At 36.0% G+C, this 25,268-nt stretch overlaps 1 protein-coding gene across 4 annotated transcripts in view; it reads left to right on the forward strand.

Annotated features, from left to right (window-relative positions):
• The window catches only part of SLC41A2 (solute carrier family 41 member 2), a 57,995-nt gene extending 40,643 nt beyond the window's left edge, over window positions 1-17,352 (forward strand). For all 4 annotated transcript variants that reach the window (XM_035565498.2, XM_035565490.2, XM_035565507.2 and 1 more), the window contains 3 exons: window positions 2,850-2,981; window positions 4,031-4,179; window positions 15,311-17,352. In XM_035565498.2, the coding sequence (XP_035421391.1) occupies window positions 2,850-2,981; window positions 4,031-4,179; window positions 15,311-15,496 (467 nt within the window). In that variant the 3' untranslated portion in view covers window positions 15,497-17,352. The remainder of the gene's footprint in view (window positions 1-2,849; window positions 2,982-4,030; window positions 4,180-15,310) is intronic.
• Window positions 17,353-25,268: the final 7,916 nt, after the last annotated feature.

Below are 25,268 nucleotides of genomic sequence, written 5' to 3' on the forward strand. Positions count from 1 at the left end.
CACAGTTTTATCTGTTTTCTGCTTGTGGGGATCTGGTAAATCTGATATTGCTGAGTTAACTTCACGTGCACAGTAACTGCTGTTAGAGGAAAACAAACTGAATATCTCTGTACATAGTGATTCATTTAATGCAAGCACAGCTTTATTCAAGTCGTTCTAAGACCAGCAGAATAATGGAACTTGATTCTGTGCTGATTTATATCCTGTGTTTTTAGAGCACCGTTCAACCCACAGTGTTCTGTGTCCTAGTGTCCCTGCAATACCCGTTGCTTACAATATTCTCTCCATTCTCCCTCTGCTTTGGCCGTCATCCTTCCTCTTCAGTGTCACTTAACTACAGGCTGAGTAAGAGGCACCATGTCTAGTTCCAAGATGTGCTGACTGGGCACCTGGCATGCTTATGCTGAGAACTATACAGCTTTTATTACTGCCTTTGTCTCACTGAGGTGTGGATTTGAATCTTTATTTACCCAGGATTAACCATTGTTTCCTCTTTGTCAGCCACCGTACTTGGAGGAGGTAGTTAATATTAATATTAACCCCTTAAAATTAAGTAATCCTTGTGTCAGACATGGTTGAAATTGGCCCAGAGGTTCAAAAATAGTTAGAAGGAAGAATTGGCACATGAGTGCACAGAACTAAAGGACAGGATGGCTGCTGCTGTCTGTCACCATATGCTGTTAGCTGGTTGAGACTCAGCAGGATGTATGGGCTCTAGAAGCTTTGTAAATTTCAGTGCACCTGCATAAAGGCTGTCTCTGTTGTTTAGCCAGTTTTACTGCCATTTCAAATGGGAAATTTTCCATTTTCCTTAATTCTTTTCTCTTGGTTTCCCTTGTTGTTAATGAGGGAAAGATGTCCAGATCATCTCTCATATTTCTGTTTGTCTGAATTTGTTACAGCAGATAATTATCAGTCACAAGAGGAAATTGCACACATCCTAGGAAGTATGTGAAATCTTGCTTTTTTTGTGCCAAAGTGGTTTATGGTTGCATTGCCACAAACCTCAAAACATGCCTGGAAATTTAGCCCTATTTACTTTTATCTTTCATTTCTTCTTTTAATGCTATAAAAGATAGGGATAGTGAGAGAAGAGTTAACTAATTTTATCTTTTAATATTGTTTTGAATAGATCAGTTATTGCAGTTTCTAGCCTGCTTGTAATTATCCAGATTGCTTTTATCCCCTTTTTTTAAAGCAGAAACTGTTTCATATTTTCTAGTCATATGGCACCATCCCCAGCTTTGTAGCTTTATTAAAATGCACTTTTACATAACAGCTTTTTTGTAATTCAGTCACAGAAATTTTCTGATCTCCATCCAAATGTTGTGCATTGATCCTTCATTTTACTTCTGTCTCTCTTTCCTTACCTTATTCTCATTAGTTAGAAGTATCAACATTATTGTTCACATTCAGAAAATAGACTTTGGACCCTACTTAGACTGTTTTTCATCTTGTTTAAACCCCTCTTATAGTTTATATAAATCCTTTATTTTACTTCTCCTTGTGTAGTTTGATGAAAAAAAAAAAAAACAAACAAAAAAAAAACAACTACTGTTATTTTAGTTTTCTTTGCAAAGACTGACTCAACATTTTGGTACTTCACATTTTGTCCCTGTATCTCCTGACTGAGAAGATGCAGGTAGGTTTGATAATCAGTCTTTTCTGCCAATTCCATGACTTTTTCTAATACTTTATTTCCTGATATGAAACCTTTTGTTTAAAAGTTGGACCCCCTTGTTAGGTTCTGCCAAAATCTGTCTTTAAGCTGCCTTGCAGCAGAACATTTTCATTGAGTTCTCAGTATTAAATCTTTATCCCAACCACTCCATAGTCCCCAGAGAGATTTGGCATATAGTTTCTTCTGGTGATGACAGACACTTTTCCTGTGATCAAAGCCCTAAGCATTAGTTCAACTACAGTAACCAAGGTCTTTCTGCTGCCTAAGTAGGGCAAAGATCCACACTACTTCTACTAATCATATTTCTCAGAGCTATGTAAAGCATCTGGGAAAAAAGGGTATGTATCTGATATGCAAGTAGACAACTCTAAGATATAATAGCAATAGGAGAGTTATATGTTAGTGCCACTTCATTCTGTAATGTAGATATAACAAGTTGGTTTACTTTTCAACTCATTGAAATTAAAATTGTTTCACAGAAGTTGTCTTTTTTTTTTTTCCTAACGGGAAACATATCAACAGCTGTCATGGAGAAGGTAGAACCTCCATCACTGCCATTCTTTTAAAAATTAGTTATTCAGATGCTTGTCCTTTCAACCTGAATTGTGAATGGCAAAAGATTATGGTTAAATCCGGCTCTGTGGCAAAAGGGAATGGATAGATTATTTCTTGAAGCCCTTCCAGCCCTATGTGTGAGAAGTCTGCATTTATATTTGTGGTAGCAACTGCATTTGCTCTGTGTTATTTATACTTATCAGCAATACTGAGCGAGGAAGCTAATTCAGCAGTGGCACAGATATGTATTACTTCTGTTGTTCCAGGAAGGATTGCCAAATAACAAGGAGCCTTAAAAGGCAGCTTCACCTATGAGAAAGTATCAGGTTGAACATTTTGGAGGAACTTTCTGCACTTATTACAAATTAAAACTCATCCCCAAATTTCCAATATATAGCATGGATATACCAAATATCTAAATATTCAGTGATACACCAAATTGTAGCCCAAGTTTGATCACTTTAGAGATTGGTGGTAGCCTTTCTATAACATACACAGTCTAAGAATGTTTTTCTTTTTGACTTCTGTATTTAGGGAAAATCTGTAAAACTATTGCTTACTACAGGAAAAAAAAAAGTTGAAAATTTACCACTTGTTCCCTTTTGTATTTCAGGTATTGGTGGTAATCTAGTAGCTATTCAAGCTAGCAGAATTTCTACCTACCTCCATTTACATAGCATTCCTGGAGAACTGCCAGAAGAAGCCAAGGGTTGCTATTATCCATGCAGAACCTATTATGGTACAGGTATGTATTAGTCACTTAGTTGTTAAAAATGGTGTCTCACGTGTCCTCTTTTTCCCCCATATGACTGTACCCCCAGTGAGAGACTCAATTTGTATGCAATTCAAAGGCAGCAGTGGTCTGGCAGTTTCCTTTGCCTGCAGCTGTTTACATGTGACAATCACAAGCAACTCCCTGCAGGAGGTGATGCATAGAGAGAGGGAGAAAGGCATAACTTTGGCAAGACTCAGACATAGGGACTGATCAGGCAGGGCCCTGATGATATCAACTCAGAAGGATTTCAGCCTTTATCATACCTTATACCTTAACTTGTTTCCCTGCTCTTAACCTTTGCCATTTAACTCCAGAGTTCAATCCAGTCTCCTGTTTGGACCAAACTTTAACATTATTACTAAGCCTAGTCCCTGCTTTCCATTCCCCATTTGCCATTTCTTTCTAGATTCTTTCTTCACGGTTTGTCTTCCCTGTACTTCCCCCTTTCCTAACAATGTCGTATCTGTAGTGAAATTTGATGTTTCAATAGAATGTATTACACATTAATATTTATGAAATGCATTGAGGCATTGAGATGTGAAAATAGTAAATGCAATAGTAAAATAGTAAAATGGGGTTATGGGAAATAGTAAATGGGATTACCTTTTAGAAACATAAGATACTTTTGAGGATGGCTTGAGTATGGTGTCTAAAACATCCTCTTTCCTATGAAGGCTCTACAAAGTCAGTGCAGCTCTAAAAAACTTGATGCTATTACATAAGTACAGAACCAAAAGAGATGTAGGAATTGAACTGATTGACAGCAGACAGTCTGCACAGTCTTCTGGAAAGGCCTTGCTTAACTTTGCTGGCAGGCACGAGGGATGACTTTTTTTGCCCCTGTTGAAAATCTCAAGGATTGGCTTTGTGAAAAATAATTCCTGCTGTTCCACAATAGCCAATGCTATGAAATTTCAAAATGTCTTTTTATATTAAAATAAATAGAAATATGATATAATAATTAAAGAGCTTAACTGGATTTTGGATTTATTTATGTATATATATATTTTTTGTTATAGGAGTAAATAACAAATCAGCCCAAGTTCTGCTTCTTTTGGTGATTCCTGGACACCTAATTTTCTTGTACACCATCCATTTAATGAAAAGTGGCCACACTTCCTTAACTCCTATCTTTATAGCAGTATATTTGTTTGCAGCTCTGCTACAGGTAAGAAAAAATACAACTTGAAAATGCTCACATAAAGTTAAGTTCCTGAAGAAAATGATGTGTTGTCTGATTTCTGAAATTGCATGAATAAGTAAAAGAGGATATAGGTTATTACAGACTTTCAGCACAGTTATGAAGTAACTAATTATCTCCGCATGCATATTGCTTACAAAGGTGTATCAGTATTGTGAGTGATTTTCAGAAGATTCATGACTACATTATTTCAGTCATCCATCTTGCACTTTCTCCTTCACATACTTCTTGGCACCATTGCATCTAAAACCCCAATCATTTTAATCAACTAGAGGGGAGATGGAGAGATGGAGAAGTAACACTTATGAATAATGAATACATCAAGAAAACTCTCAAAGTAATCTCCCACAGTGGTTTCTTAAAATGGTTCATGGTACTGTTTTAGTTAACACAGTCAAAAATGTAGCAGATGAGAATGTTATTGCTTGGTACATTTTTAACGTTTATTAAAGTTTAAATTAGTGTAACAGTGATCAATGATCACTGTGCAAAAAATTGTAATTGCATTAATTGTCAAACAGTGTTCATTATTTTGTGTGTTCCTACCTAGTTGGTCTGTCCACACCCAGCAGTGGCATTTCATGAAAGATGCCTTTTGAAATACCAATGTCTTAATGTGAAATAATTTCTCAAAGAAAAATCGCTAATAAAAAATGAAATATTTTACTAAATCCACAGCCATTTTTTAGCTAAAACTTGGCTGAATTAACTGTAGTGCTTCGTTGTTCTTTAGAAACAAAAATAGAAAGTTCATGTTATACAATAAAAATACAGTTGGGTTATCCGTATGTTAAATGTATATAAGCATTGTTTCTAAAATTAAGCAACTTAGTTTTAAAATGCAAACAGTATTATCACCAATCAATCCTTTAAAAAATCATAATTTTAATGTTCTGAACTGTCTGTGTTTATCACACTGCTATTTCAATAAGGATAGGTTTTGAAGACTGCTACTATTTTAGTTTTATATGTGAATTCTGTACTCTTTTGGTAGAATATAATTGGAAAGGTTCCAACCTTTGCAAGTGAGAATGTCGTAGTAAAAATTACAAAACTATTACTTTTAATTTTCCTCTTTCATGTTATTCCTAGTTTCCAGTCTTAAGACTTGTTTTAGACTGTGTTTTCCTGAGGAAATTATGCTATTCATTCATTCAGTCTATTCTATCTGTCTCTCCTTTCTAATAAATTTTGAATCCTTTGGCCTGCTTCAGTCAAGTTTTTCTAAGACTGAGGTCTCTCAGTGATACGAAGTCCCTATAAACTTAATAAAAACAGGTGGGGAAAGAGTCCCTGTTAATGTCTCTACAAAAGGTAAGAATGAAGTGTGTGTGGTTTCAGCCATTATTAGATTTCAATAATTTCACATAAGAGTCAAGCTCAAGGCATAAATCCATATGAAATCCATATGATTCGCCTGTTCACAGAACTACAATCATAATATGTTCAGGGCTACAAATCTTTTTTCTGCAGCAAAGGACAGGGTAAGGTGTGAGAAACGCAGAAGTTAGCTGAAAACCGAGTCTGAGGCTCTAGGGCGGGATTTTAAGATCACGCAGTAGTTCAGGGCCTGTGCTAGCACAAATACACACACACAGCTGAGTTTTGTAAATCAGAGCATTCAGTTTTGCAGTCTCCATTGCAGAATAAATCTCCACTGCAATCCATAAAGCCACATCTGATTTTCTTGATTTTTCACCTAGAAGAGCAGACATAGAGCCTTTTTTTTCCCCCTCTCCTTTTTATAGATGATTTTTTCCCTCTTTACCTTCTGTCTTTAGCTATACCAGCTTGAGATGTATTTATTTTGAAACCAAGTAACAGTATTGCACACACACTGTAAATTCTCATGGGTCTTGACAGATTTACAGTTTGGAACCCCATGGTTTTTGACACCTTCTGAAAATATTTAATGAGATTCTTTTCCTCATTTTCATTATTCTGGCATTTTTCTAGTAGTCATTATTGTGGTATTACATACCAATAATTACAGCAGCTTTTAATTTTACAGGGAAAAATTCTTGCATTAACCCTTAAATCTTGAATGCATTTTACTTACCTGTCCTTCTGATGAGCTTCCCTGCTGCAGATTGTACATTTTTCATTTCTCAGGGAAAACACTTCAATATTAGTACTCATACCTCTTCCCCTTTTCACTGAAGTCATCTATGCACCTGGATATAGTAAAGAACAGTTTTGAAAACTGTCATTTATTCTGAGTTTTTACAAACCAACATCTACTGATCTCATTGTTCCAGAAGTTTTTATATTTTTGTCCTTCCAATGACAGCTTTTCAGCTCTGCTGTAAAACTGAAAAACCACATAGCTGATTACTGCCATTTCAACTATCAACAAAACAAATCGAATGACAGTCTCTTGAGCAATGAAAGATGTGCATTCTAGCACTTTTTTTTATAATGTATTGGACTTTGCATTTATTTTCAGTTTGCATGGAAGGCATCTGAAAATAGATGTCAAGAATTACAATCCTTTATATTAGAAAGCTTTAATACCTTCTCTTCCATGTTTGAGATTATCATTTAATAGAGCATAGTGATTCCCAAAGGTGAGAGTTAATTACGGTCAGTCCAGTGTTCGAGGAGGTTCGATGCCAGTACTTTGCCCTTTCTAAGTCATTCCCTATATTTAACTGGAGGGGGTAAATGAGCAGCTGAATAATTATTATGGCAATATACCACCTATCTACATTTTTCCACTATTAAAAAATACATATGCCAAATTAAAAAAATAACAACAAAAAAGTGAAAATTATATCTTTAAAATTCAAGTGACTTTTGTAAGATGAAATGATTATTTAATGACATATTTTAGAGTGGACTGAAATAGATTTTAAATTAACTTCAAGATATTTGTATTATTTCTGATTATCCAGCTCTGTGTTTTTTTAAAATGGAGACAAAGGGGTTAGGGAAATGACAAAATTAGAACTGGAATATTATAGTAAGCTGAAAAAATGAAGGAAGATTTTACATGAAAGCGTTAATCACAACTTATATTTGTTTATCTGTTGCTCTCAGTTTACACTATTATACATTATCTCTACAGCAAATTTGTAACATAAATGTGAATTCCTCTATTTGGCATTTTAACAAGACTTTTTCGGGTTGCCTGTGAACTTCAGTGTACTTCCCAAAGTGATAAAACATAATTTATTTGCACTGAAAGCTCTATACAGCATTACTGAAATTCCAGTCAGGTAGTTAATTTCATTTTCATTCAATTCTAATATTATCATTGTTTGATTTTTTTTTTTTCACCACTAATGCCTACCAGCTTCTTTACTCTCTTCCTACCTGTTCGTAGATATTCTGTCTCCTGCATGTCATATAATTGAAATATTTATGGAAAATAAAGAATTAAAATGGCATGCAATTAGCAATATAATTTAGTTATTATACACTATGTAGTAAAACAAAATGTAGTTTCTCTGAACATGCATTTGTTCTAAAAAACATTACGTAAAGAGATTTTAAGTCATATGAGTAGCCAGTATTATGGTCTGCAATTTCTCCTCTCTGATTCTATATGAGCAAAACAGTTCAGGTTTTCTAGACATAAGAAACCACAGAAACTTTTATTTTATTTTGCTTTTATTTCATTTTCCTAATTTAACAGCACAGTTGGTTCTGTTCTTGAAGGACATACATATTGTTGAAATGTTCGTGAAATACATTTATAAATAACTTCTATCGAAATCCAAGGCAGAAATCCCCTTAACTTCAGTGAGACTAGGATTTCACATGTTTTAATAAAGATAGGGAGAACTGCACACATTCATATTAATTTGCATTCAGGTTGAAATTTTCAGGCTTGAGTCTGATCCATGTTTATGAATGTTGGCATCAGAGGAAAATATCAAAATATAAAATATAAAATATTATGAGGGATATCACTTATGTACAAAGGCACCTGTAAGTATGTAGGGTACTTCACATCATGCAGCATACAGTAGCTGGACAAGCCACTGTGCATTAGTGAAAAACAGTATATTGATCATAAATGAGATTTGGATTTGGTAAGTGGCATCTATTTATGAGGAATTGTATTTCCTTGAAAATTTTACAAAAACAAGTCACACAAACACACACCAGTATTCTGCATGAAGATACAGTCTGGCTTTGGGCCAACAAAGAATATATTAATTAAAAAAACTGCTCTCCACCTCTACCTCACAAGGGCACAAGTATTTTTTAAGTTTATAAAGCTACACACTGAGCAAAGTTTCACCTTCTGTCATGTCAACCTGGAGCAGAATGAGAGCAACACTGGAACTGCCAAGCCATCAGTCCTGGCACACTGCTCTGAGCGCTCAAAGGCAGCCTCTGTTCTTAATATTCTCACTGAGCCAGTAAAATGCCCTCTAAGGAATTTTCACACCTACTAAGCAAATCTGAACACACAGTTACATTAAATACCCAGGGAATAAACAAACAATAGGAGGTTCCCAGAGCTATTACCGACCAAATTAGTAATTTCAAAGTGTGGTTGTTCTTATGCAATGAAGATCAGGTGTTTGCTCCTGAGAAGTAACCTCTGCAGTGCCTCAGAGCTGTTTGGGGCAACAGAAAACCAAGAATTCAGCAACGTTCATAATGACTTCCTGTTCACATTAAAAATGTCTTGGACTTCTCAGTAGTCTGAGGATTCTAGCTACAGTATGGGCCACTTCGATGTGGAAAAATAACTCACGGGGCATACTATTCATTATATAGAAATAAGGAATATTGTGTTTGTACAGGAACTATTGTTGCATTTGAAATACTGCTTTCTTTTTTCTGGTAGGAAGGGTTACTTCCAAAGTGTAGAGGATGTAACTATTGGGGAGACTTCATGATTCAAGGAAATATGGAAACGAAGGTCCAAACCTGGACAGTTCTGCCTGTCCAATGCTTTTTCATTGCAGCATGAGAAACAGACTTGCCAGATTCATTAGGATCTGAACGTGGCCATCACTAGCTCTTTCACTTCCAGGCATGTTGCAGCCAGTGGTAGAAGCCTGGCTCCAAAAAGTCATTAGCAGGGAAATTATCATTTTTGCCTCCAGAAGGCTGTGTAGGTAGCACGACACCCTGAGTTGTGCTTCAGCTAGTGCAGGTTGAACATACCTGAAGACTTAATGGTCTGTGTTGCACTCCTAATCCAGACATCTGGCAAACAGCCTGAAGTTAGGACTGCCTTGGTCAGACCAGGGTGTCTGGCAAAGCTACAAAGAAAGCAAGAAGACAGTCAGGAATTTGGATTTAAACTGTGGAATAAAGAAAAGTTCATTCACACAAAATTACATGGATACAATCCAATTGATTCAGCAACACCTTCAGCTAAAATGGTACAATCTTTTTGACTTAAATGAGGTGTTAGTCTTAGATAGATTTATGTTTTGCTTTCTGGGTGCTTGGATACCACAGTGCTGTGCACTTCAGACAGAAAACAAGTAATTATACACATTGCCTGTATACATGCAACACAAAGGTTTTATGTAAAGAATTGAACTAGTATTACCAAGAATGTCTTCAGTCTGCAGATAGGCTCCTGTCCTTGCTCCCAACACAATTACTATGTAGAGTTAGTAACTTGTTTTTATTGTTCTTCTCGTCTTCTCGTCTGTCTCTGGATTGACAGGTAGCAGAAGCAGTGTCCAGTAGGCCACAGTCTGGCCTACAAGCACAACTCCACTGACATTGGCACTGTAACACCAGTTTATTGTGTTAGGCTACGATAGGAGCATCAGATAGACATATGTGTTGCCTTTTTTTGACCTCGATATAGTGGCAGTAGTTTCTAAAGTGTGTAGAGAAATGCATGGGATTTATAATGTCTTAATTTGCTGCATCAGGAGTTTCCAAAGCTCATTACCCAAAGTCCTAAATTAGCTTGGAAACTGATTTAAGTTAAACTGGTGAGACTTTTGTGCATAGACGTGCCGCAACTGCTTGCTGTATCCATTTATGCGCTTGGATTGAGTCCAGGAGGACAAAATACTAGTGAAGTGTATTCATTATTGATGAGTGTTGTTTCAGAAGCAAGCTGTTGTATAATGAGTGGGCTGGATCTTTTGCAAGGTATCCATGTTCACTACCAAAGAGAATGAATCAGTGGTTCCAAACCACAAGATAGCTAAAACACAGACAATGATAGCAAGAGGGAACAGCATTTTTTTTTTATTTTTACTGCCAGCATGCTTGGAGAATGCATGCTGGAGAAATGCATGCTTGGAGAAGTGACTAGTCACTACAGTGACTATTTTCCCCTGGACGTGATACGTGTGTAGACCCTGCACAGACTATAGAATTTTGGCTGTAGGCAATGGAAATTCAGCAAGTTCAGCATAAATCTGTTATGAGTGCTTTCGAGTTACTACTTAGTTTCACATTAAGTCATCAAAATCCATTTAAAATCTGAGAAATGTAATGTATAATTTCAAAATTAACTTGATGAAGGGTCAAAACCACTAAAAGACCTAAGCCATAAATCTGATGAGAAGGATGTTGGAGTCAGGACACAGTAATCTTTAGAGATCTTTAACTGGGGCTTTTCTGTAATAATTCTATCCATATATATATATATATATTATATAGAATACATATATGTGTATGTCTATATGCATACATATATATATATATATATATAAACTTACCATTGATTTTCATGGATGTATATGAGTTCTCTTGCAGGAATTAGCAGATCTTTTAATGGTTCCATTATAGGTGAATTTCAAGTCAGTGTGAGGTTGAGAATAAAGCAGAATTAAAATTCATTTGAAAAGAGGTTACCACAGTTAATTTGCATCTATGTTTTCAATCTAAAGTAAAGGAACAAAACTATTTTGCAATGCACCTTCAGGTGGAAACAATTTAAGGTGAATCAGTGGTACTAATAAGATTCAGGAGATACTGTCCATCTAAGTCATGCAAAAGAAACCGCTAAAAGATCTCGGTTCTGCATACTAAACTAGTAGCTGAATTTTAATAATGCCCATATGAAGAAGAAAATCAGAGCAATCAATGTGAAAACTAATATAAACATGAAAGATTCAAATCATTTTCTTACAGTGATTATGCAGTTGATTGTTATGCTTGTTATACGTTTTATCACTTGCTATACTCTGAATTTGACACACACTCCCTGATTAAACATGGTCATCCCATATGAAAGAATAAAAATATTATAGCATCCTGCAATATATCAGTTAGGCTAAAGAGAGTTTAGACAGCATTATGAACGTTTGGAGGCAGTTTTATATTTTTTATTTGAAATAATAGATTTTCTGAAGTTATGAGGAATTAATTACTTGAGAACATGCAGATAACTTTTAGAGGTCCTTACTGCATGCAGAAAAGCAAAACAAAACAAAAGAAACTTTTGTTTAGCTAAACTTGTTATTTGTACCTAAAGATCTGCACAGAATGAAAGCAAGTTTTGGCAAGAACAAAGGAAAAAAATGTTTTGGAGTGTATAATGTTCCCATTTCTAGTTTTGTAACCATAAGATTAGACCTTTAAATAGTAAGACTCACTTTTGTTTAAGCATCAGTGTTCAATTTCAGTTTCAATAGGATATTTCTGATTTGAATTGAATATCAGAAAACTCAATATCTAGAATTACTCTTTATTTCTGTCCTTTCTGTCCATAATAATATGCATACTTACACACCTTATTTTCAGATTCTTCATCATTAGGGGTTAATAAAGAGTTTTCTCCTGCTCTTTTTTTCCCTCCCTCCTTCTCATTCTTATCACTATATTCATTATGCAGTATCTCTCCTCTTCTGTCTTCTGAGGACCTATTTTGGATAATGTGTCTGATGCACATTTTTACAAATACACATTTATAAATAGAAAATATCAGTCATTATTGGGATACTCATGCTACATTCCATTAGTCTGGTGATGTCTTTAGTTTCATTCTCCTCAATTTTGTTGTCTTTCCAAAAGAGTAATAACTTAATGTTGCCTTCCTTTAAAAATATTAAAACATCTGGAATTTTGCCTGTATTTTTGCAATCTTTGCTCTGGGCTTTCTTTTCCTTATCGGTGACTATAATTTCTCCCTTTTCTTAGCCAGATCTTAATGTGTATAGCTACTTAGTTTTTTTTTTTTTAACCTTTCTTAACCCTCAGGGTTATCTCATTCTTCAGTCTTGAAGAATTCCTACAGTTCAGGTTCATAATTCTACTACTACTCATCTCTCTTGTTCTTGTAAAAGGCACTTCATTGTTCTCCCCTTTCTCTGTGTATTAAATAATTTTAAAATATTAGCTCACGTCTTAAACAACAGTTCTGCATACATTTTCAAAATTCTCTTATCACTTTCCTACAGCACTTCATGTTAAGCAGGTGTTTTTTGTACCATCTCATTAGACTTTTCTGTGATGTTGATACCTTTATTTTTTCTCTCAAGAACAGCTGGTTTTGAGTTTGAGCTATGAAGGCTTTCTTATTCATAGAATGTGAGCAGAGGAGAAGTAAGCTGAATTTGCACTGCTATGCCATCTGCATGATTTTGCTGAGATGATTAGAGGTCACTGATAAATCCCAGCAAAAAGCTCTCTGCCACTAAACTGTCTCGTAATGTCTCATATAGTCTTCCACCCATGCCTTAGTAACCTTTCCTTTTTATTAATCTTTGCTCTCCTTTAGACTTCTCTGTTTGCCCTAGTTTTTTTCAAACCTGTCAGATCTTTGCAAGTGACTTTTCTTATCACTGTAAATTCAAGAATTGGCTTACTTTCAGAAAAGTCAGCAAACTCATAGTAGAGCTTTTACTCTTTTTTTGGTCAAAAATAACAGTTGATTGATGACTTTGATTCCCCCTTCCCCACCCTTAACATTCATAAAAAGAAAAGTCTCATTAAAGATTTGAGTCACATTGATTGACTTCTGTCTTGCAACACCAACTACTGTGGCCATACCTTTCTTACCAAGTAACCATCTCCAAAAATGGATCTGTATAATTCTTAGATGTTAGTGAGCTTCTAGCCATGCAAATGCATGATGATAGCATTATTCCTTCCCCAAAATAAAGACTGGTAAACTGCATAATTTATCCTCTAAGGACTATGTCCCAATAGCCATCATACACTGTTATAACCATCAGTTAATACAATGCATTATAACTTTTTTCCTATTATTTACAGAAGCTAGGTTTGTTGTATTTTGCATTATGTGTTATGCACACTTAAGTTACTATGTCAAAAATAATTATTTGTGAAGGTTCACAAAACTTAATTTCCGAACTATCTATTTTTCACAGGAGTCTAAGTCAGTTGCTGTAGGATGGAAAATATATGGAAAAATCTAAAGTTTTCATGTAATGATTTTTAAAAGACAAAAATGCATACTGTCATTTAAGTTGGACGGTGTATGTTATATCTAATTGGTTGTGAAATATAAATACGGTATAAGTTATTCTTGGAGTGAATGCTCTCATCTTCTAATAGAACACGCATAACTATTGTTGCTGTGGGGCACTACAGAGCCTTCTGTGTACATCCTCTAGGCCATGGTAATGTACAGTATCTTTTATAAACAGACCTCTTTTTGTCTGTGGTAGAAGAAAGAGCCGACTCAAAGAATCTGATAGTCTTCCAAAGAAAACATCTGTTTTAAATATATTTGTTTGGATTCCAGTAAGCACACCTAGGACTTGCATAATTAGCTTAGACTACAGAGTTCCTTTTTCAGCAGATATGTTTATATAAATAAACCATGCATTTTTCATGAAGCAAATACTACCCCCCAGGTTTGTGCTTTAAAATGTACTTTTGCAAAGCAAAGGTTAATTGGGTATAACTTTTCAACACAAATTTTTATATGACATTTGTTTTACTGTATTTTGTATTGCTGGGAAGAGTCTTTCAACTATCATATCAGTATTTCAGCAAAGGAGTGCATACATGTATAAAGATGGTTTTTATTCCAATAATTGATCACTTAGGAAATAAAATTAATTTTGTACATTTTACTACTTTTGTTACTGTTCTTCTAAATGTTCATAATAGGACTTCTTGAAAAGTAATATGGTAATAATTCTTAAGTTTACCCTTCCTAAAGATCTGATTAACTAAAATGCATAAAATATAAAAGTTTATCTCTGCTTAAGCGGATTTGTATGAGAGACAGGAAATGAGCAGTCTTTTCTCCATTCATCTTGTGCTGTGCCACACCACATGATTCTACTGAACCAGAATCTCTTATTATACAGCTGTGCAACATTAAAAGAATTCTTTTCTAAAACTGGATTAATAATTATGCATACCTTTGGTATTAAGATCAAACTTCTTGAATGTTCAGGCATTCACAGTTGGGAATGAAATCTTTTACTTTGGGATGAATTCAGCCTGGAGTGACAATTTCATAATATATATTGCAGGTGTGCCTTATACAGAAGGGCTGAAGTTGGTATTACATGCCTAAAAGTAGCTTCTAGGCTGTTTTCAGTGGTTCATACGATCCAGGTGAAACTGTTCCTAATCTGACCCCATATTCTTTATATGGTGTCTGATTTCAGGACTGATCTAGGTGTCAGGAAACAAGAGCTATGCCTGTGTTGAGTGCTTTCATCTGGGTAACATCAGTCAATTCTGAGTGATCTTGAAACCCCAGTTATGCTCTCACTATACACAGACTGATGTCTTGTGTAGGAAATGCAATCACACATTTGGTTGGTGTTTTTTGTTTTGTTTTGTTTTTTTTTTTGCCATTGTCAGGAATCCTCAAGAATAGCCAGGATAAAGAATGCTATCAATGATTCATTACGTTCTTCCTACCTGTGCACATGATTTCCTGGGAGAAATGGACTAAGTGTCCCTGTCTCCGGTTGCGGGGAGTTTTAATCTGAAATTAATGCACCTTAATTATTTAAATTTTTCAAAAGCAGTATAATGCAATTATATATATCATATGCAAGTATATTATATATATTATATATATATATTATTATATATATATTATATGCAAGTATAATGCAATTATTATACTGAATATAATTCAAAAGCAATAATAATGTTGGCTTTTGGCTCCCTTTCAGTGGAATTTCAGTGATAATAATACAGATTTTGGTTGTTTGCTGTTCTGTAGGTGTTTACTCTGCTATGGATTGCCGACTGGATGGTGCACCACTTCTGGAAAAAAGGGAAAGATCCTGACAGTTTTTCTATCCCTTATCTTACTGCACTGGGAGATCTTCTTGGAACTGCCTTACTAGCCGTAGGTTTTCATTTTCTGTGGCTCATAGGTGACAGAGATGGTGATGTCGGAGATTAGTTATTTCAATGGATGCAATGACTTTTCCTGGAATATTGAGAAGATCAATCATTCCATTTGAAGGTCCTCAAAATGATTGTTCCATTTGGTCTGAGTAAATCAAGTTGACACAGATATGAAACAGCCTTAATGATTTTTTTGTTGTTGTTGTTCTGTTTTTGTTTTTGTTTGTGAAAAAGGATTGACCGAGGAGGATATTTGAGAACTTCAGACTGAAAACAAGGTGGATGGCTGCTAGTTGAAAATATCTGAGTAGACACAATAAAGGACATGTCAATCCTTTATCAGATTTTAATTTTTTTAAAGATCTGGTCTTTTAAATGAACAATTTCTTACCTGTAGTGCAAACCAGAACAATCTTCAATCGCTCATTCAGTGGTGACAAAGAAGAAGGTAAAAAACAATCAGTGGCTTGCCTTTTTATCCCTAGAAGAAAGTGGGTACATGTTTTCTTATTCCCACAGAGGTGGTTAGGAGACCTCAGATGAGTTCTCTTTCATAGACATTACCTGATTAGTTGATATGTTCTTAACTTGCAATTTCAGTGCTGTAACTCTCTGACCATTGCAGGCTTGATATCAGTAATAACTGTTACAGCGATTTGAACCCTGATTGTCTAAATGTTTTGTCTCAAGCTTTATTGTATACTAATATGACCATCATCATTTCTGAAATCAGACACTTGAAAAGTGTCTGCAGGACTGAGCCCTTTTTCTTTCTGCTAAAAAGAGCAACCTAATTATTTTGCTGTTGTAATTTATTAGAACGAGAACTTAGTAAAGTCATATAATGTGAGACTGACCTGATCAATAATAATGGATGAATTATTAGAATTCCTTGTGCTGAAAAGTGTCTTTTCATTTTGCAACTGAAAAAAATGTTTAACTAACTGATATTAATGGTGTTGTGATGGCCAGTATCCTGACTTTAATGAAGTATTTAGAGGTGTTGAGTCAAACATAAATACTTACCCCTGATTAAAACTTAGGGTATAGAAGATTATGTTGCATTTCAGGCACCTAGGAAGTTACATGTACTTCTGAAATTCCAGAGCTATGTCATCCATTTCAAAGCAAAAATCTCCATTCTTGCTAACAGGATTTCTGTTTTCAAGTTCTGGAAGTAATATGGTTAGTAAGGAATGACTGCTGCTGAATGATTTATCTTATTTCTAAACCTGAATATTTCAAATAATACATTGATCATGAGGACTCTGGTTGTCACTTTGGAAAAAAAAAATGTACTAAATGCTCTGTTTTAAAATCTAGTGGGAATTCCTCATGGTGTATGTTTTTAAAGACTACAGCATACATCCTAAATGCATAATTATATAAACATGTCAGACTTTAAATGTTGTGATCAGATGTTTTAAATTTTGAGACTTAAATTAGACAACTAAATCCATATATCAGCATATGTTGTAAACCGGTAAACATTAGTCATGTGATGTATGCATATAAATTGTCCCTTTTAATTTGATGGACCTACTCAGATGAATTAAGTTAATTATGTGCATAAGTGTTAATGGGACTTTTATAGGTGTTCGTCACCTTAAACTCTGTGGAAATTGGAAGTGTTTGCAATTCTGAAAATTAAACCAGCTATCCAGTGCCTACACATGGATTTAGATGCCTGACTTTTAGCACCCTCATATAAACATTTTTATTTAAGCTTTTTCTTACAGTTATATGGCATAGTTGTTTGAATGAATCATATGTATTATGTCTTTTACTATGTGAAAGATGAAATCTTTCTAACTTCAGGTTCTCTGACTTTTCTTAGTTTGAATTAATGTTATTTAAAATAGTTGTATGTAGCATTGCAGGAAATATTCCCATTAAATTGTTTAAAATGGACTAGATGTAACTCTAGTTTTATTTTTTTTTCAATAATGGCTATTTATTTTTGGTACAGACTTAGATGCAAAATTTTTTATTCTAATAGAACTGCCATCTGAATTGCCGTTTCAACTAAATCGCCGTTTCAAACACTTTTCTCATTAGACTTCCTGGATTTTAAAGTCCTTTTAAAATGACTTTCAGGATTCTTAAAAATTAAAATTTCTTGAGATACTTGTGATCTGTGCTTATATGATGCATGAGGGAATTGTGGTATCTAGCCATAGCAGTATCCTTATTGTGTTAAATATTTTCACAGTAAATAAGCAACAACTGTTGGTACAGCCTGTTGACAAATAGGTGAGTGATTAGATTGCAGAACTGGGGAGGAAATGTCAAATGGGACAAATTCAGTGAAATTTGACAAGCAGAAATATATAGACAGGCTGGAACAATCTGGGCACAATAACAATAAATGATGGGAAAGCATAATGGGAAACAAGGTACTTCGAGAAGAGGAAAGTCATTGCATGGCTGAGAGCAAAATCCCTATCGTGGGAAAGAAAGAGGTGCAAACTTTCACACAGCATTCATTATGAGAGGCAGGAGCAAACAGAAGGTAGTTATTTGGAGAGAAGAAAAAAAAAAAGACACAGCCAAGCTTGTTTTTCAGGAAGGGAAGAAAAATGTAGCTGGTGTTGGAAGGAGTTGGAGAAGAAGTGGAAAAAGAGGTACTTTGAGGAATGGTGGAAGCTGGAAAAAAAAAAGAACATAGTAAAGTATGATTGAAGAGAAGTCTGAGTGGGGAAAGAAGCATGACATTGATGAAGCAGAGAAAACCTAGACATCTGGAGGGGGAAGGAGTAAATAATCTATGATGCGGAAAGGTTTTTAATTCATATGTGGGAGGGGCATTTAAAAAACATGACGATTTGCTAACTCTTCTGCACAGTAGTATGAAGGAAAAAAGCTCTTATGCCCAAGTTTTGGAGGATATATTATTCTGTTGCACGAGGATAAAATGGGAGAAGTCACAAAAGAGTTACTGGGTACCAGAGAATCTATCATCTGCTCAGAAACCTTACTAGCTAGACCAATTTTAACTCTGGTCAAGTCAGCCTTGCTACAGCATTCCACCAACTTGATTTTTAAGGTTATCCTAGCAGAAGTCAGTTACTTCAATGTATGCGTGTGTAAGAAATGTTACCAAAAATTCTACTGAAGACAGGTAACAAGTCCCTTTTTGTACCATTCAGAGCATACAATTGAAAGGGACAGGCTGAGATAGTACTGTCTTCTTGTTAACAAAGCGGATATATTTTATAAGCTTGCAGATAAAATGATAAATTCTTATTAAAATGAATTAAATATTTTCCTCCCCTCTAACTGGAGAAGATTCGTTTGTACCTCCCTTTATAATTTCTAGCCTAATTAGGGCTATGGCTGATTGACATCTATTTGCTTTTGTGTCAGCATGTAGCACTTTCTTTATTTGACTCTTGTTCATATTATCTAATTTTCCTTATTTAAGCTGCAATTCATCTTAAAGCTCCTTCCGCAGCTTCTTGTACCATTGTTGTTCTTCTGACAAGCTAGACCAGCCAGAAACTCCCGTTGCTTTGCCTTTTTGATGTGTTATCTGCTACCCGATGCCGAGTAACAGTCGGAGCCCTCCTGTTTGGCCATTCCTACTGTCTACTCTTTTTTTCTCTACTTCAGAAATATTCAGAGAGTAAATAGAAGTGAGTTATTCGAAATGTGCATTGTTTGGCATTTTGAAGGATTTTGTGACCTTCTCAATTGTTCTATCAGCGTGCTTGAAAGGGAACAATTTCATTTGTTAAACTACAACTAAATGCAGCTTTAAATTTGGAGTCAGAAGCATTTTATACCATGTGTCTTTTCTTCTTCTGTGCAATGCTTTGAGATGATTTTTGCAATCTAGTGAGTTACTGAATTATTCCAGCTTATTTTTAGAGTAATTACATAGCCAAGACAGTTCTGCAGCCTTATTATGCTATTTGACACAGGGAAGAGTGCTTCTTTTAACTACTTAGATCAATATTTTGAGGTTTTTAGCATCACTATATATCTTACATTGATCTGTGATATTTAAATTTGTGATATCCCCTTCCAATCCAGTTTTTAATACATTAATTTCTTTGGGGCTTTTAGAATGCTGATGAAAAACTGGTGAGCAGCAAATTAATTTCAATTCTTTTTGCAATTTACCAACTAAATGAGACTTTTCTCATACAAAGATTAAAATGGTATGAGGATTAAGGCTTTATAAATGCTGAATAGTTTGCAGAATCAGGACTCAAAATAAGACCTATCTTCTTTTTAATGGATTTGCTATTTCACTTCAGTTCTGAGCACCATGCAAGCTCTCTTAAGTCCAAGAATAACGCATAATACACACATTGGGAAGCACTAGTATAAGCACCCTGTGAAATGAAGTGTTTGAAATTCATTGTTATTATTATGGTGAAATTGCTATTGCAAAGAGGATAGTCTCTTTAGAAGAGCAGAAAATAGCAATATAATATGCTAATTAAATTACCAACTGCTTAAAAAGGAGCAAGATGATGCTCAAAAACAGTACTGAAGGTACCAGAGGCAACATGAGGTCTCCAGTGTGATTTTTCTTTTCGGCCAGGTTGTTTTGTCATATGCTCTATTAACTGTGACTTCTAATCCATTCCTAATGAAGTCAGTCTGTTGTTCAGTTATCTTTCAGATCATCATTTTTCCACATACACTCCATGTTATAAATCGGCTTTCAGTATATAAAGGTGTGGGGGGGAAAGAACTAGTAGAGGCATGGTTTGTCGTGGAAGTTTCCTTCTCATATTCATAAAGCCGTTGTATTAAATTCAGTGAAAATTTGATCATGTCACGCAGGATACTCTAGAGAACCTAGTATTAGCAGAACATGAATAATTCATGTTAAAGCTATGAACCACCATGTTTAGTAAATACACGAAATTGCCATATTTTGTGGGGGTACCCAAGAGCAGTAACGTAGCCCTTAGCCGTTCAGCCTTGTCAGGCTTGGAGAACAAAGGGCTTCTCAAATGGAAGTAGAGCTGTAAACTCCCTATGCTGGATGGGCTTTACTTTCTCTGCAGCTAAAAATCTAGTTTGGTTTCAGTCCTACTAGTTGTTTACTTAATATGCAGGACAGTTCATCATATGCTCTATTTATGCATTTATTTCTCAGTTCAAACTATTCTGGAAATTTGCTTCTTTTATTTAACTAGCTTGTTTACGTGATTTAACATTCTTCAAATTGCTCATTTGGGAGTTCTCTGCAAGAGTTGATAAAAGTCTTGAGAAGTCTAAGAAGTGTCTTCCCTAAATAATTTGAAATCTGCTTTTTACAAAAAAATTCATTAGGGTCCTGAATGAATTATTTCATAGACACCTTTGGAAATAATTTACTTCTTAATAGTGTCTTGAGATTTAATATCTCTAAGTTCTCAGATTCACATTGCAAGTTCTACTACAAACAAGATCTAAGAAGGATTTTGTCTGTTTACTCATACTTGCTGTTGTCTCCTGGTTTTGATTAAAGAAGTTGTTGTCATGTCCTGGCTAAAGCAGAACACCATTCTAATAACATTGACATTCTAAAGGATTTTCCAAAAATCAGGACCAATAATACTTGTACAAAATGAAATATTTGGGAAGCAATCATCCACCAGGTTACTTTCCTGTGAATCCTCTTAATTTGGTTAGCTTTAGATCAGCCATTTTTTCCACTCTCTTTGAAGCAGGTGTTTTTCACTGTGCTGACACATCCAATTTTTTTTTTCCTCTTATACTGTCCAAGGTTCTGGAGAAACATTAAATGCTTCATCTCAGTTGTTCTGAATACTGAATCAACTTTTACTCAATGCAATTTTAGACGTGGCTGATTGATTCTAGTTCTGGGGAGATGGATGATAGCTTTCACTTAAACTAGAAGAGTATCTCTGGAATTTGGAGATTTTCCAAAATAGAAGTTAGCTCTTTAAGCTTAACCACATTAGATGACTGAGATCAGCTCAGGTACTGAGATCATCTGAATTCACGTACAAAATTCAGAGATGTGAGTAAACTACTTATCTAATATGTAAAGATTGGCTGATCACTCTTCTGTCTGTCTCCCATTTGATATCTCACTTGCTCAGACTGTTAATGCTTTGTTGTTGTGGCTTCTATACAGCCCATCCATTAAGGCCACTAAGTGCTATGGTAGTGTAAGTCTATAACATATATATGGAAATTATGGTCCCCCTCTGTAATAGATGACATTAAGGCCTTTGAAAACGAGTAAACTGACTAAACGCCTCGCAAAACCTGCATGCCATTTCTGCAAAATGAGAGATTTAAAATGCTGTGAATTCAGATATTGAGACAGCCTCATTCCTAGGTTTAATTTCCAGCTGGCCTTTGCTCTATTCCCACAGTTGAAAGCTGACTCATTTTGTTAAGACTTTTCATAGAGCACTGTAGGAACACCATGCCAAAGAGCATGAAACCCTGCTCCGGGAGATACCACATCTGGTTATGTGCTCTGGGCATGAGACTGACGTGATCTGTGACTACGGTAGCCCCTTAGAGAGAATTAAATCCCTTACTTTGAGCAGAGCCTGACCATATCATCTTGATATCGAACAGGCACTATCTAGGACTGGCACTGTACTCAACACACAGTACTGGCTGTGTGGGGTTCTTCACCTCCAGCAGCTCCATAGCTGGAGGAGCAGTCACCAGGACACCCGCTGTGTTGCTGGCACAGTCCATGCTGGTTGCAGAGTAAGACTTTGCTGAAAATTGGGGGGAAAACAAAACAAAACAAAATAAAAAAACTGTCCATGCAACAGTTCCTCCAACCCATCTGAAGGTGCTTACCAAGCTATCCACCCTCTGCTCAATGGGCCTTTGTCCCATGCAAGGTGTTTCAACCATCTGCTTTCTCTCTCCTTTACCTTGTTGACTTCATATGGGAGGGCAGCACGCAGATACCGCTGCACTCCGTGTTCACCAGGTTCTCGTGTCTCACTAGAGGCACAGGAGGATGCAGAAATGTCCGTTAGCTCAAAGGAAGTCCAATACTGGTGTTTGGTACAAAAAAAAAATAAAAATAAAATTGCTTTTTAAACATTTATTAAGGCATGTAAATATTTTAAAGTATTTTGAATGAGATTATTGCATTACATAAATATTTAATAGATACAGAATCTACACTTAAAGCTCTGATTAATGCATACATACCTCTGGAATAGATATAGCTTTCAGAATTGTGCTAAGAGAAACAGCTGAACATTTTTAGCACTCCCTGCCAGAAACAAAAAAAATGTCCTGTTCCTGTCAGAAGCTTCTCACAACATGGATTCATTTGTCACACGTAATAACCATTCACCTTTCTGACTGGTAATTCCCATTCAGCTCCAACATCGCGCTCAGTTCTGTGGCAGATTACTGAACTGAGGTGTTCAGCACAAAGCTTGCTGTTAGTTACCTGATTATTTTGGAGCCACAGCACACCTGCAGACGCCCTGCTTCCAGTTCATGTCATGGCTATGTGTATCCCTCACCTATGTTCAGTCATGTCTTCTGCTAGACAAAGACCTCTGAAAGCCCTTTAGGTATTCGGGGTTCTCTTTTCCAATGCAAGCCCTCAGGATGAGGATGAGGAAGGCTGCAGTGTCATGTACATCACCCACTTTCCCTGCAGTGTTAGGAAGGGGTCAGGCTGCTTCCCTCTCGAGCTACGTGGGGTGCCAGTAGCCAAAGAGAAGACCCAGATTTGTCGTACCACCGACACCAATTCACTTCTTCTGAAGCAGGTGACATGACCTGGAAGCCTCAGTCAACAACCCACAATGAACTCAATTGCCTTCATACAAAATGGTCAAAAAATACAAGTAGCCACATTGGCTCTGCATAGCAGACTCTCATGGTCACTTGTTAAAAACGAACCCCTGTGACTGGCAGAGCGTTTGGATGCCCCGTTTTAGGATGCTTCTCCATGGTCTGACAGCCTCCGGAAAGGGAAGGTCCTGGCAATGCAGCAGGCAGCAGCATGCAGTCCACATCTCTCCTGAGGTACACCCAGCTCACATCAGTCAGATCTCTGGCACAGAAGGAAACCATTAGCCATCACCAGCATCTCTTCAGCTAATTATCCCGAGGCTTTTTATGTGATCAAAGGAAGATGTGAGTGTGCTATTTTACTTCTAAGCAGAAGCACACCTGGCTGAGTACGTCTACTGAAATGTTCTGCTAGAGGGAAAACGAGCATCTCTGTCTCCAGATGCAAATCTCTGCTCACCTGAAAAGCTCACTTTGCATGACAATTTGATAATAAAAGAGGAGTTAGCAGTAACACCCATCACAGGGACTGTGACAGCACCTGCAAGCAAGAGGTTGATTGCAGCCTCAGCCTGGATTAAGGTGTGAAGGAAACACTGTTCCTAATGGCTTCAGGTGGAGCCTCTGCCATTCAAAACCAAGCACAGAATGTCTTAAACCTGACACCAGGTAATTATTTTAGAAGTGCTGACCTGAGTGCTTTCCATCTGACGTCTTTACACTGATGAAAAATTAGACTGGAATTAGACACTGCAAACAAAGCATGTAACTTCTCACTGAGAAACTGGGATGGAGCCTGCGTGCTATCATCCAGCTGCACTTCCCATCATGGCAATGCTCATTAATGTTAGACGTGACTCATTCGTAGGTTTATGGCCACTTCCAGTAGCCCTGGCAAAGAAAGAGTGGCCAGATAACCTGAAACATACTACCATAAGTAAGGCAAGATTATTCACTTTGTTGTGGTCTTAAACACTGTCCTCTGATTTAATTCTAAATATCTCACAGTGAGACTCCCAAAATGTTCTGCAGAGGCTTTGCATCTTAAATTTCCTCCCATTGCTTTTCCATAATTACAGACTTAATATATCATCTGAATTTCACTCAGCTGTTCCTCCTTCTAATTCTTGCATCATTGACTTCAAGGTTTTTTTCATAAAAAATAATTGCAGATATAATTTTTGAAAATTTCCTAAGTGAAAAAGGGAGTCTTAAAAGCATCTGCTGTAGGAACGGTACATATTGCACATAAAATCTTATTGCATATACAGCAGTAACATTTTTATGATAAAATAGCAAAGTACATTAATACACAATAGCTGAATTTTTGTCTCTTTCCATATTACTGGAGGAAAAACTCTCAATAAATCACATATACCTACAATCCCAGGAAGGAAAATATTTTGGTTTTTCTTGAGTACGGGTGCCAGCTGTTATATGGATGGCTCTGCAAACAGCTCTCACCTTTCCATAGCTATTCTGCATGCTCTGGTTTGACTTTTTTTATACAACTGTCTCTTGCAAGTTTACAAAATGGCAAAAAAATGCATTGATTGATTGCATTAATTGAGTTAACAATTATTAAAACAAACAAACAAACAACACCTATTGTAGAAGTAAAACAACCTGTTTTAGCTGGGTACAATGGTTTTCTGCTAAGATAGGTCTGACTAAATTAAGCCTAAGAAAGGCCTAGGTGATGCCTAACTGCTGGCTTTGCAGGAGATTTTCCAGGAAGCTGGGGGCTGCAATGGGCAGCAGCTTCTGAAGGATGTAGCACTGCAAATAGCTGCTGACACCATGGAGACATCTTCCTAGCTAAAAAGTCATGGATTGCCACAGTATAATTCTATGTTTTAGAATAAACTGAAGCCTAATGGATTAATTGTCATTATTCAGCTGTGCATTACCCTGACAGCTTTATATATTAGTCAAAAAATAGAAACAATGTCATAAACTTTTGATTTTTCCCCTGCTGAGGGAAGCAGCTTTGCTGGTTGCTTGTTTCTTAAGTAAAATCTCTGACTGAAATACAGTTTTTAAAAACACATCATTTTACCTGAAATGCAAAG

This window comes from Cygnus atratus, chromosome 1, assembly GCF_013377495.2.
Source record: "Cygnus atratus isolate AKBS03 ecotype Queensland, Australia chromosome 1, CAtr_DNAZoo_HiC_assembly, whole genome shotgun sequence".
NCBI lineage: Eukaryota > Metazoa > Chordata > Aves > Anseriformes > Anatidae > Cygnus > Cygnus atratus.